Source organism: Pseudochaenichthys georgianus, chromosome 17 (genome assembly GCF_902827115.2).
Source record: "Pseudochaenichthys georgianus chromosome 17, fPseGeo1.2, whole genome shotgun sequence".
Lineage (NCBI taxonomy): Eukaryota > Metazoa > Chordata > Actinopteri > Perciformes > Channichthyidae > Pseudochaenichthys > Pseudochaenichthys georgianus.
Genome location: NC_047519.1, coordinates 35,600,985 through 35,613,154, shown reverse-complemented (window position 1 = coordinate 35,613,154; position 12,170 = coordinate 35,600,985). Strand labels below are relative to the sequence as shown.

Below are 12,170 nucleotides of genomic sequence, written 5' to 3'. Positions count from 1 at the left end.
GGTATGTCTTAAATGTCCGGTTAGGATGTATTAGAACGAAATCTAAAATGAAAATTGTAAATAAGCAATCTGTATGTAAAAAACCACCTGTATGTAAATTGTAAATAAGCCATCTGTATGTCAAATATGTCTTATATGTCTTAAATTATATGATGAATTGGAAATGTACCCAATATACAAGCTGTTAATACACTTTTCAATCAATCAATCAACACACACACACACACACACACACACACACACACACACACACACACACACACACACGCACGCACGCACGCACGCACGCACACACACACACACACACACACACACACACACACACACACACACACACACACACACACACACACACACACACACACAGAGCCGAGCTTGAATGACACAAGCACACTTTTGTTTCCATGCAACTCTCTGATTGGTCTGGTGTCTTGCCTCTGTTGCATTCACTGAACACGGGAAATTACAGTCCTGTCGCCCTCTCTAGTGTCATGATGAGGTTCACGTAAAGCACGGTTAATGTATTATATTATTGAGGTAGAATTGTCCGGGGCTACAGAAAAAACATTCGGGGCAGGCCAAAATATTATTTTACCAACAATGTGGAATTTATTGGCTACATATTACACAGATTATGCACAGCGGGAGCAGCAATAACCGTCAAATAATAATTCAGACAGGGGAGCTCCGCACCCCCTGCCTGCCGCTAGGGGGTACTGCAGCGCCCTCAGCACCCCCCTTCCCGCGCCCATGAACATATGTATAATGCTGCGCTATACTTTGCGGCCACACGCCGTTGCCAAGCAACGCTTATTGTTTAGGTGTCCTTTGATACGCAGGCAGTCAAATAATTAACTAGAACTAGCTAGATCTGATAGATTTGGACATAAACGCGAGTGAAGTCTAACCGGACGCGAGAGAGGGATCAGATATCAGATCAGCTGCTGCTGACGGAGAACACGCAGCTCTGCATGATCACAGCTCCGCCCGCTGTGACGGACCGTTGAGTGGAGCAAAATACACTAAGAGTTAGACCTAACACACTTAGCTAGCTTATCTACTCTGGAACTAGCTAAACTAGTTATAAATATGTTTATTCTTTACTGTCGGGTCACTTATTACAGGTTCAGCGAGCTGCACGAGACTGACGGGCTGTCAGGAGAGGGAGAGGAAAAGAGAGCACCCCGTTTATTTTTCCAATTTTATTATCCAGAATTTCTGTAAACCTTTGAATAAAGTAGTTAATCTACTATTAGCAGTTTGTTTAAATGCATTACTTATGTTTTTTCTCTTCATTAACATAAAATAAATCTCACGTACCCCCTGCAGTACTCCAACGTACCCCTAGGGGTCCGCGTACCCCCATTTGAGAACCACTGCCTTAGACCATGAAGAAACAACCTACAAAATAAAGAATCCTGCAGCTACATTCACTTTTGGTGACTGCATAAAACAATACACATCATTTTTTATAAATCAGGTTTCCACTGCACTGCACCGCTGCATTTAAAAGTATTTTTCTTTGAAAAAAGAAGAAGAGTGAAAGTGTTTGAATTCATTTAATTTATCTAAAATAGTCTTTGAAACGTTTGTAAAAATGTACAAAACATCATTGCTTTCCAATATTTTAAAGAAATAAGAAATTAAAGATATAAAAAAGAAGACAAAATATTAAGATACTAAAAAGTTAAATACATGTTTGTCACAGTATTGTCTAAGAGGAGTCAATAAAAAATGTCCTTTGAGTCAAGATGGCAGCCATAGCCATAGAGATTCAGCATGCATACACTGCAAGAAAAGGTTCAGTCATTTCAATCGATCAGTAACCAATCACAACTGTGAATTGAAGGTGGAGTTAGAGCACTTCTGGGAGCAGACACAGGACGTGGTTTAGGATTTTCACACCAAAAGAGGGTAATGTGAAAATCAAGTCCATGGCTCAGTTGCCACAAATCGTAATCCCAACGAGTGCAGTATGTGGAATACGACTCCCGATCATTTTTCAAGGACCTGGTGTGGTCTTTCTCACCTGAGCGTACACACTCTCTAGCTGAGCCGTGTTTCTAGGCTCAGTGGGTGCTGGGGGTCCAGTGTGAGGACCAACACAAGCGTAGCAGGAGGACAGAGGCGGAGCTGAATCTTCATCATCTGTTGGATCTGGAGCTCCGAACTGGAACAGAACAAAAGTCAAAGTTAGTCAAAGTTAACTTTATTGTTAATCTTTCTGTTTGTGTGTACGGACAGAGAGATCGAAATAACGTTTCCCACAATCCCGAATACAAAAACATTGATGTACCAAAGGTTGTGTATAATATTGTATATTGTCATATATTCCTCAAATACAATACAATTCCATATTATTGACTACTTTTAGGTGTTATTAATCAAAAGCAGAGTAAAGCCAAATAAGCACACACAAACTGCATACAGTATTTTGCATTTAGAGAAAGACATGGGAAATTACAGGTCTCCACTTTCCTTAATTTGCTCTGAGACATTCTAAGATTTCTGGTTCTCTGTACTTTACTGTACTAACACATTAACTAACGCACAACTGCACAATCAAATGTATCTCAAGTGCAGCTTTCCCGTGAGAGTCTTCTGCTCTCAGTGTGTGTTGTGTAAGAAAATGCAGAAATACAAACCACTCGGCTCAGTAGGAAGTCACACAACGGTTGGCACCAAAAATAGGAAGCACAGCTGTGATCATGAATGTGATATTCATGAAAGAAGTCACCGTGTCTGCATTATGTTTACGACACCAGCATGTCATTAGAGTTTTAAAAACACGACGCCTTTTGCGTTTTAGAAGAAGGAGCATCGTTCCATCAGTGCATCAACTCATGGGAAAACTATATATATATATAAAAGAAGAAAAAAACACACACAAACAAACAAACAACAAATACACATCACTAAGAAACACAGTGCAGTTTGATTACAATGATTGCCAGACAGAGACTTCAGCAGCAGGTTTGACAGAAGCATCGCGGTGCATTAGGTTAGTCGGACCCAAAGCTTTAAAAAATACCTTGTCTCTTACCTGAGCAGTATCATAAACTGTATTTTCGACATTCACACTTTTGCCTGCAGGTCAGTCAAAAACAAATATATGTGGATAAGCATTACTTTACATTTCATTTTGAGAGCTTCACCTTTAAAGCTTATTACCTTCATAACATTTACATTACTTGAGCTGCATCTGCATTGAGTCCAGATATTGTGTATACGTGTGTCAAAATAATCTTTTTCAAACAGCAGAACACTTGAAGTCTCTATACTGTATGTAGATTATTATATATAGAGCATGTTGCTGTTTGAGAGGTTTCACATATGTTTTATGTGATGGCTCAATAGACAATGAAGAGGTGGCATATGATGGACTTGAATAAAACACTTAATTCCCACAAACAGTTAAACAAAAATAAATGTTTTTCATGAAATGCACACTTAGACGTACTTGTTCTTCTTGTTCGAAGATACCAAAGTACTGCACCAGTGATGGCGAGAGCGAGAATTGGGAAGAATACTCCCAAAATGATGGGAACAGGGTTTGGTGGGGGAGGATCTGTAAATAAAAACATAAGCCACATTATAATGCTTGGTTAAATTCATAAACTTAGTCAAGTGTGCGACTGCATCACATCCTGCCAGACTGTTAGATGTCATTCCACAAACATGTCTTAGGAGCAGACCTGATCTGTTGTAAGAAATAATTTAATTTGTTTGATTTAACCGAATATGTTAAACCAAACATTCAGTTATTCAGTTCAATGTGAAACTTCCAAAGGTCACTGAGTAAGCACAGTTAAGCACCGCCTGGCTCTTGTTTGATCAAAGCAACGCTGGGAGATAATGATAGGTTTTGATAGTCAAATGACTGGAGCAGAAACTTCCCCAATTTCACCGAATAATTCCCAGTTTAGTTTCATACGAAACACTTTTATATTTGTATACAGGTTTAACTGAAACCATTAAGAAAAGCAAGCGTTTAATTTGGTTATATGCACTCTTCTAGTTCTTTCGTCCTGTCTGAAAAACACTGCTCACAGCAGCGGACACTAAAAGCGGTCATGTTGAGACGAGGACAAATATAGTTAGCAATATTTGCACTGCAGATGTTTTTTTGTAATTGGTTCAATGAGGTAAAAAGAAACTCTTCTTTTAAATGTTTTTAGATCCTTAAAAACAGAGTAATACATGGGTTTTACTATAGTTATAACAAACAGTATTTGTCACACTGTGGAATCAAATGTATCTTATTTACAGACATATACATATATGCTCTGATGTTCTGACTCTAAACTGTGTGTTATTATCAGGAAGTAGTTTCCCTGTTAGTCTTACCATCATGCTGGTGGCAGACATCTTTGATTCTTTTGGTGGTGTTGGTCCAGCTGACATGGTTGCTATGGTTACAGATGATCGATCCACTTGATTGGTGGACCTGGAGAAAAGTATCAGGGATCCCCTCTGACCGCTCTCCTCCCTCCTGACTGCAGGTTCTGGTTTCACATGAGAAAGTGCTGTTGGTGTGAGAGTCCTGTGAGCTGCAGGTCGCAGTGAAGCTACAGGAGGAAGAGTTTTCAGAGAAAGAGCTCACTGTGAGGTTTACTGGAGACACTCGGTCTGAGGAGGGAAGGAGCAGGGGAAGAGTTTCAGAAACAAGACCACAGAAACTCTATCAGTGTTTGAGAGGTTAACAAACCTACCTTGAACTTTGACGTTGTATTCTGTTAGTACTTCTGTTGAACCTTGTGTCACCTCAGCAGAGTAAACTCCACTGTCTGCCTCTTGGAGATTCTTCAACTTCACAGAGTAATTGTTCCCAGGAAACTCAATTCTCCAGGTATAATTATCAAACACTTTTTTTTTATCAGAACTAAATGTTACTAAAACGTTCTTTTTATTAAATTTCCAAGAAAGATATTCTAATTCCCCAAGAACAACAGCTTTGGTGAAATTCAGATCCACATCCTCTCCCTTCAGCACAAACACAGGAGTCCCAGCACTGATCCCTGTAAAACAGAAGACACATCATACAATAAATATCACATACAATATATTGCTATTGGTTCAAAACTGAATATTTCTCTATTCCTACTATATGTAATTATAAAATTCCTTCATCTAATGAATAATCAAAGGTTGGAAAATATCTTTAAATCTTGGATTAGCTTTGACCCTTGAAGTTTAGAGGTGTTTATCAAGTGAAACTCAAATCTTGCTTTTAGTATTTATGTTTCTTTTTCATATCACAAATTATTTCCATTCGGTCTCGTATGAAAACCAGGGGACTTTTCTTACACCGTACTTATTTTGTTCCCCTCTTTACCCATACTATTGTTCCCCAGATTTGACGGAGGCGAAGCATTTACTCCTTTTCTACACTTGGTTATAATCAGTGATGTAGTGGGCGTTGGACGCGGGGGTACGCCGTACCCCCACTTATTTGGAGCATGATCTTTTTTGTAATAGTCTAATACATATAAAATCATTGCCAGTCTTATCAGTTGCAAGTGTGTATTTGTTGTAATAATGACAAAAACATAATACATTTCACAGTAATTATAATAAAAAATAAAAACGATTTCCTTAAAGAATTATGATTAGTCATCACGCTCGTGACCCCGCGGCGAGCTGGGGGTGTGTCAGTGACACACCCACGGCCAGCTTACCGCCCGCCGATTTTGCGGCAGCTCTTTCCCTCAAGAACGCTAACGAAAAAGCTCTATAATGGCAGGCAAACATTTTTTACTTGACTTCTTTTCTAAAAAGAATATAATTCACAAGAAGAAAGAGTCTAGCAGCACCGAAGCTACAAGTGAAGCTGCTACTAGTACTACAGTACATCATCAGAAGAGCCGCCTAAAGACGTGGATAATGCTAGCTAACGTGCACGTTAGCTGCGCTAGCAACGTTCCCCTGGCTAGCTCAAGCTCACCTTTCCCAGAGGTATGGACGGAGGAGATGTGGCGGAGGAAACAAGAGACATACCCGTGGATAGACTGCAAAGCTGGGAAACTGGGCTGCAAAGTTTGTTCATCCATATCTGATGTATCAGTCTTCAAAACGCAAGGTGTGTGTGTGTGTGTGTGTGTGTGTGTGTGTGTGTGTGTGTGTGTGTGTGTGTGTGTGTGTGTGTGTGTGTGTGTGTGTGTGTGTGTGTGTGTGTGTGTGTGTGTGTGTGTGTGTGTGTGTGTGTGTGTGTGTGTGTGTGTGTGTGTGTGTGTGTGTGTGTGTGTGTGTGTGTGTGTGTGTGTGTGTGTGAAAAAGCAGCGCTGTCTGCTTATTTGCAATGTAGGCTAGGCCTAATCAGAATAATTTCCAGTCCAGATTCAATGTTTGAATTAGTAGGCTATATATATTTTTCGTTTTGTTTATTTAATAAGTTAATTTCAGGACAACTTTGGGAATTTTGTTTGTTTGTTATGAGTTTTAAATAGATTTTGAAAGTGGAGATAGAGAGAGAGAGAAGCAGCGCTGTCTGCTTAGTTGCAATACTGTAGTTTATGCAATTTAGGCCTATACATTGTTTATGTAACGTATGTGCCAGTGTGTCCATGGTTTTGAGTCTGTGTGTGTCTGTTGAGCACAGCGCCGTCTGCTTTTTACAGTACAGTAAGTAAAGTAGGACTAAGCATACCGGTAGTTTCTGTGGACCTGTCTGCCCTGCGCGCGTGCGTACTTGTTTGGCATTGTTTGGGATGACCTAATTTAAAATAGCGTCCCCCCAGTAAAAAAATCCCCACTACAACACTGGTTATAATCTGCCTCAAACCACTTCCTGGGTTTTTCATCTACTCTGAAGGTTAAAAGTTGCCAGCTCATAGAGTCCTATTGTGAATCTGGAAATGTTGAGAACACCAAAGTGTTATGTTAGAAATGTATAGTTCGGGTACACAGCACAGAGAGGCTGCCAGATGCTAACTTGGTCAATTTGCACAATCAGCATAATTATTATTAGCAATAATGACCAATGACTATGTGGCCAAGAGTTAAAAAAAAATGGCTTGGCCGATTTTGACAATTTTGGAGTTGTTTGGGGGTAATTATAAGGAATATGCCAATATTTGTACTGTGAGTTGATTTTGATTAATTTCCGGTCGATTTTGACGATTTCGAGGACTCATTTGGATTGGACAGATGATCTACTTATTTGAAAAAGAAATGTCCAAAGTAAAATAATAATTTCCCTCTCATGCTCTCTATAACCAATGATCGCAACACATTACATTACATTACATTACATTTAGCTGACGCTTTTATCCAAAGCGACTCACAATAAGTGCGTTCGACCAACAAAATACAAACTTGAAGAAAACAGAATCATAAAGTACATCAGGCTTCATAGAGCAAAAACATTTCAAGTGCTACTCAACTGGCTTTAGGTAAGCCAGTCCTTTATTAGTATATAAGTGCTTTGTTAATAGTTCTATCGCTCGAACACATGGTAGTCAAAATCAGCCCACCAAGAGTATATTTACACTTGCTGGTTGAAACTGCCACTTTTGATCCTGTCAGAAATGGATTCAGCGTCCTCAATAACTGCCAAACAACTCCAAGAATTTCCAAATGGGTCAAGAGTTTTTTTAGCTATTGTTTACATAGTACATTTATTTTAATTAACGCAACTTATTCTAATTGTGAACATTTCTATCATAAAACTTTGATGGACTCAACATGTCCGGGTTCATTATGATGACAACTACACTATAAAATATGCAAATATCTAAACTGTTACTTGAAAGGACTGAAAGAGTGCGTCCCGCCACACAAAAGTGTTTAAGATAAAAGGTTAATCTTCGTATGGATCAACATATTCATAAAAGTATAGATACTATTTAATAATCCTAAGGACTGGGGATTTTAGTTCACGTTTCTGCTGTATTTCACATTCACTGACACTGAAGATATATTCCCTTTACATCACCAGGACTTTGTGCCTGAGTGTGGTTTCAACCGACATAAGTGTATGTATCAAAATATCTACATACAATTTTACATTTAATTAGTATTACTACTTTATTAAATGACAATAAGCAGATAACTAATAATTGCATACATTTCTAAATACTACCTAATTGAAATATAGGAATCAAAAAACATTACGTTTCTAATCTTATATTGTTTAAGTAGTATACAGTACAACAACTTTGACAGTGAAAACAAAAAAAAGTAGATCAACAAAAGAAGACAACAAAATAATGTTCTTACCTTGTGATTCACATAAATAAAGCTCATAAACGACAAAGAGAACTGTGACAAACGACTTCATTTTCCAAATGCGTTGCGGAAGTGTCACAGTGTTTTGTGGGCCACCAACTCCCCCAGTTTCCTGTCAGCAAAGCTTCGTTGCTTATGTCGGGGCTTATGTCTTATGCCTTACGTTGGCACAATGGGCTAGAGCGTTGTTCATCAGATCAAGGGGCGTCTCTAATAAAAAAGTAATGCATTATTATTATTATTATTATTATGTTTATGTCTTTGAAACCAGCATGTATTCACTTTTAGAGAAACATTTCCTTTACGTTACCGACATAACAGTATATATCAAAATATCTCAATACAATTTTACATTTTTTATTAGCATCTCCATAACATTGAGCAACATTTTTTTGAACACTATTAAATTAAAAAATAAAACATAAAGGGTATAATCTTACTTTCTGTATATTGCTTAAGTAGAGCTACAGTACAAAAACATTAACTTTGAAAACAAAAAAAGTTGATCAATAACAGGAAATATAAAATAAAGTTCTTGTAATTCACAGTAAACAACAGTGAAAGGTTTAAAATACAACCTCTTTCCGTAAGATGTGTTGTATGGGGAAGTGATTCTGATCCAAGTTGGCTTGTGTCTTGTTTTGTGTTCCATGGCTCTCTGTCCTTACACACAACTCTAGATGAATAGGAAGGAAGAATAAGACAACATTCAAATAATGTGTGTTGTTAGTTGTTGTTGTTCTGGACTAAAACTGAAGATGTCTGGTTCTCTTAAAACAGTTATCTGTACGTTTCTGTATTTTAATTCTCACACAACTATCACACAGTTTGCAGAAACATGTATCCCAAGTGCAGCTTTCTTTTGAAAGTATTTTGCTCTCAGTTTGTAATGAGTAAGAAAATGCAGAAGTACCAACTGCGTGGCTCAGCAAGTCACATACGGTTAACTTGTAAGTACCTAACATAGGAAGCAAAGTTGTGATCAGATGTGCAGAGTTTGGTTGTTGGTTTGTTGGTAAGGTGCAAATAGAAGATAACGTCTTCACATCATGCAAAAGGGTGTGTGGTTTTAAAAGAAAAAAACCAACTGTGAAAATACTTGGTGGTGTTAGAGCCAAACAGGAAGCACACATTATTGTATGGAGTATTCAGAGACTGTCATGTTCCTCTGCGTGATTCTGGGGCTGCTGGTCTGCACTGAGGCACGAGGTACGACAAAAACAAGTCTAATTCAATGTTTTAACATTTATCAGATTTAGCTCAAGTCTGTGAGCAGGCTTCTTCAGTTTGAAAAATGTACTCATAACAAGTTATTAAACATATCAGGGGTAGATAACCTTCCTTTGTTTGTATAACCATGACATGAAAGCTTTAGCGCAAGTTCAATAAGGAAGACCTAACAATGAGTCACTTACACGTCACTCTATTGCTCTCTCCCCCCTCATTAAATGCGTGGGCGTCACCCCTCAGCAGCCAATTGCGGCACACGTTAAATTCCTTAAATGCCTGCTCTTTCTTCCTGTCAGTTGTCATTTCAGGTGACCACACGCAACCCTCCTCCACCCCTCTCGCCTCCCGTCTCCTCCAGGACAAACCTTCCTCCTTCAGTCCGGTCCCACCTACTCATCACCACCACCAGTGTCTAGACCCCGGGGATTTCATCGGAGCGGTTCTTTCCCTCCTGAATGATTATCCTGCAAACCGGGTCGTAATGGCCGAACACCATTCCATTCTCCTGTCGTATTATCAGGGCAATCATTTCATTCATATGACGTGTAACAATAAATATGTTTTCCATACATCACGTCTCTTCGGGTTGAAATGAAGTGCTCACAAACGAAAGAAGAGGAAGTGATGTCTAAGAATTACAGAGAAAGGTGACACAGAGTGAAGTCACTTTATTACAGGAAATGTGTCCTGCTTCGTCATGGAAATATAAAAATATTAAACAATACTCTGTTTAACATTTATAATAGTTTTATTGCAAGATTGTAAAAACAAAAAGTGACATGTGGAGTTTTCTCAAGTGAATTTATTTGCAGTCAAAAAACTGATCGCTTCGTACTGCCGATAACAATTCATCATGTATCCATAAAAACAGTCGGTTATTCAGGGGCAAAATGCAGAAAACAAAGCCTGGTTGTCAGTGCTTTGCATTAGAAGCCAATTATTTTTTAATAACACATTTAAAACAGAAGAAGTTTAAAGAAAAAAAAATTCTGTAGAAAATTACATAAAACCAGCACACTGAATTTAATGTTATTATAATGTGAAATTATTTTGAGTTTTTTGATACATTACATTACTTTGCTTCTTTGGTTCATCAATGTTGTCTCTGCTATGCTACACTGCAATTAAGAACAATGAGAGGTTATAGCTCAAGGGCACTTAGAAGGAGCAAAACCGGTGAGAGTGAGAAGAGGAAAATGAAGGACAAGGTTGAAGAAAATCCCAGTGAAACAAGTGGACTAAAAAATAATTGAATAAAAGCTATGATGACTATTACTGTCACTGGGTTGAATGTTAAGCCTGGATTTCATTGTGATCAGATATTTGTCATGAATAAAATACACAAATATAGTAATATCCATACAGTATATTGTGTGTGATATTTACTGTATGACGTGTCTTCTGTTTACAGGGATCAGTGCTGGGACTCCTGTGTTTGTGCTGAAGGGAGAGGATGTGCTCCTGAATGTCACCAACGCTGTGTTCTTGGGGATTTAGAATATTTTTCTTGGAAGTTTTATGAAAATAACGTTTTAGTAACATTTATTTATGATTTTAAAAAAAGTGTTTGATGATTATACAGGGAGAATTGAGTTTCCTGTGATCAATTTCTCTGTGAAATTGAAGATTCTCCAAGAGGCAGACAGTGGAGTTTATACTGCTCGAGTGATAAAGGAAACAACAGAAGAACTAGCTAAGTATTCTCTGAATCGGGTGCCTTTTGGGTCTTTATATCTTTGAAAAATGAAACCAAAATGTTTGGTCATAACATCTGGTAGTGGACTACTTACATTTTCCCACCTCAGGCACAAAATATAGATAATTACTAGGAATTTCCTTGAAAAAATGTAAGGTTGACGTTTTTGACAAAAAGTAGCCATGAGACCTTGTTTAGCTAAGATATGGCACCACATGGAAGTCAAGGACATTACAAAATTGTAATATTTTGCAAAACTATTGTTTATTTTTGTAATAAACAATTATTTACTATTATTAATTCATACAACATAGTTGAAATGTTGAGCTTGTCAATCTTAATCTGAAAATACAAAAACTGAAATATAGGTAAGAGAAGAAACTGACACTTTTGTGATGTAATTCCCTCAATGCAGATCACACATGGACTGACCCTCCCTGCAGATCACACATGGACTGACCCTCCCTGCAGATCACACATGGACTGATCCATTATTTTAATAGGAGGGTAAATGGTATGGCGCGACGGGGTTGAAACAAACTGAGGGACAATATTGCAATTTCATAGATAACTCAAGTATTTTTTCAGAATTGATTTTTGATCAGTTAAAGTTGACAAGCATATGATTATATTAGCAGCAATATTTTGGGATAATTGGCCATTTTGATTTGTTTAATATTAAATTAATATGTAATAATGCTTAGTGAGGACATGCAAATATGTCTGTCTAAGACAACCAATTTTTTTTAAAAACAAAATATATATTTTTTATTTTACATTGCTTTAAAATACATTTTGTAGTTTCCTTTCATTTAAAATGGTTGAGGTAAGCTTGGGGGACTCAAAGGGCACCCGATTGTTTGTCTGAACACCTTGTTTCTCTTGTGCATTAACAACACTTGTGTTAGGGCATGAATTAACAATAAATAGGTTATATACAGTATAAAATACCACGTACTGTCCGCCCTCCTATGCCACCCTGGCATGACCTCTTGCTTCCCCTTTGCCCCCCATGTAA

The 12,170-nt window shown here is 37.9% G+C and overlaps 1 protein-coding gene across 2 annotated transcripts in view; it reads right to left on the bottom strand.

Annotated features, from left to right (window-relative positions):
* Window positions 1-1,540: 1,540 nt before the first annotated feature.
* Window positions 1,541-12,170, bottom strand: part of LOC117461733 (SLAM family member 7-like) — a 69,205-nt gene continuing 58,575 nt past the window's right edge. The window contains exons 2-8 of one of the 2 annotated variants that reach the window (XM_034103619.2): window positions 8,805-8,902; window positions 8,218-8,436; window positions 4,713-5,018; window positions 4,348-4,629; window positions 3,461-3,568; window positions 3,044-3,087; window positions 1,541-2,170 (exon numbers count right to left, since the gene is read on the bottom strand). In XM_034103619.2, the coding sequence (XP_033959510.1) occupies window positions 2,003-2,170; window positions 3,044-3,087; window positions 3,461-3,568; window positions 4,348-4,629; window positions 4,713-5,018; window positions 8,218-8,278 (969 nt within the window). In that variant the 5' untranslated portion in view covers window positions 8,279-8,436; window positions 8,805-8,902 and the 3' untranslated portion in view covers window positions 1,541-2,002. Of the gene's footprint in view, window positions 2,171-3,043; window positions 3,088-3,460; window positions 3,569-4,347; window positions 4,630-4,712; window positions 5,019-8,217; window positions 8,437-8,804; window positions 8,903-12,170 lie in introns of those variants that run through there. The other variant, XM_034103620.2, reaches the window with a different exon arrangement.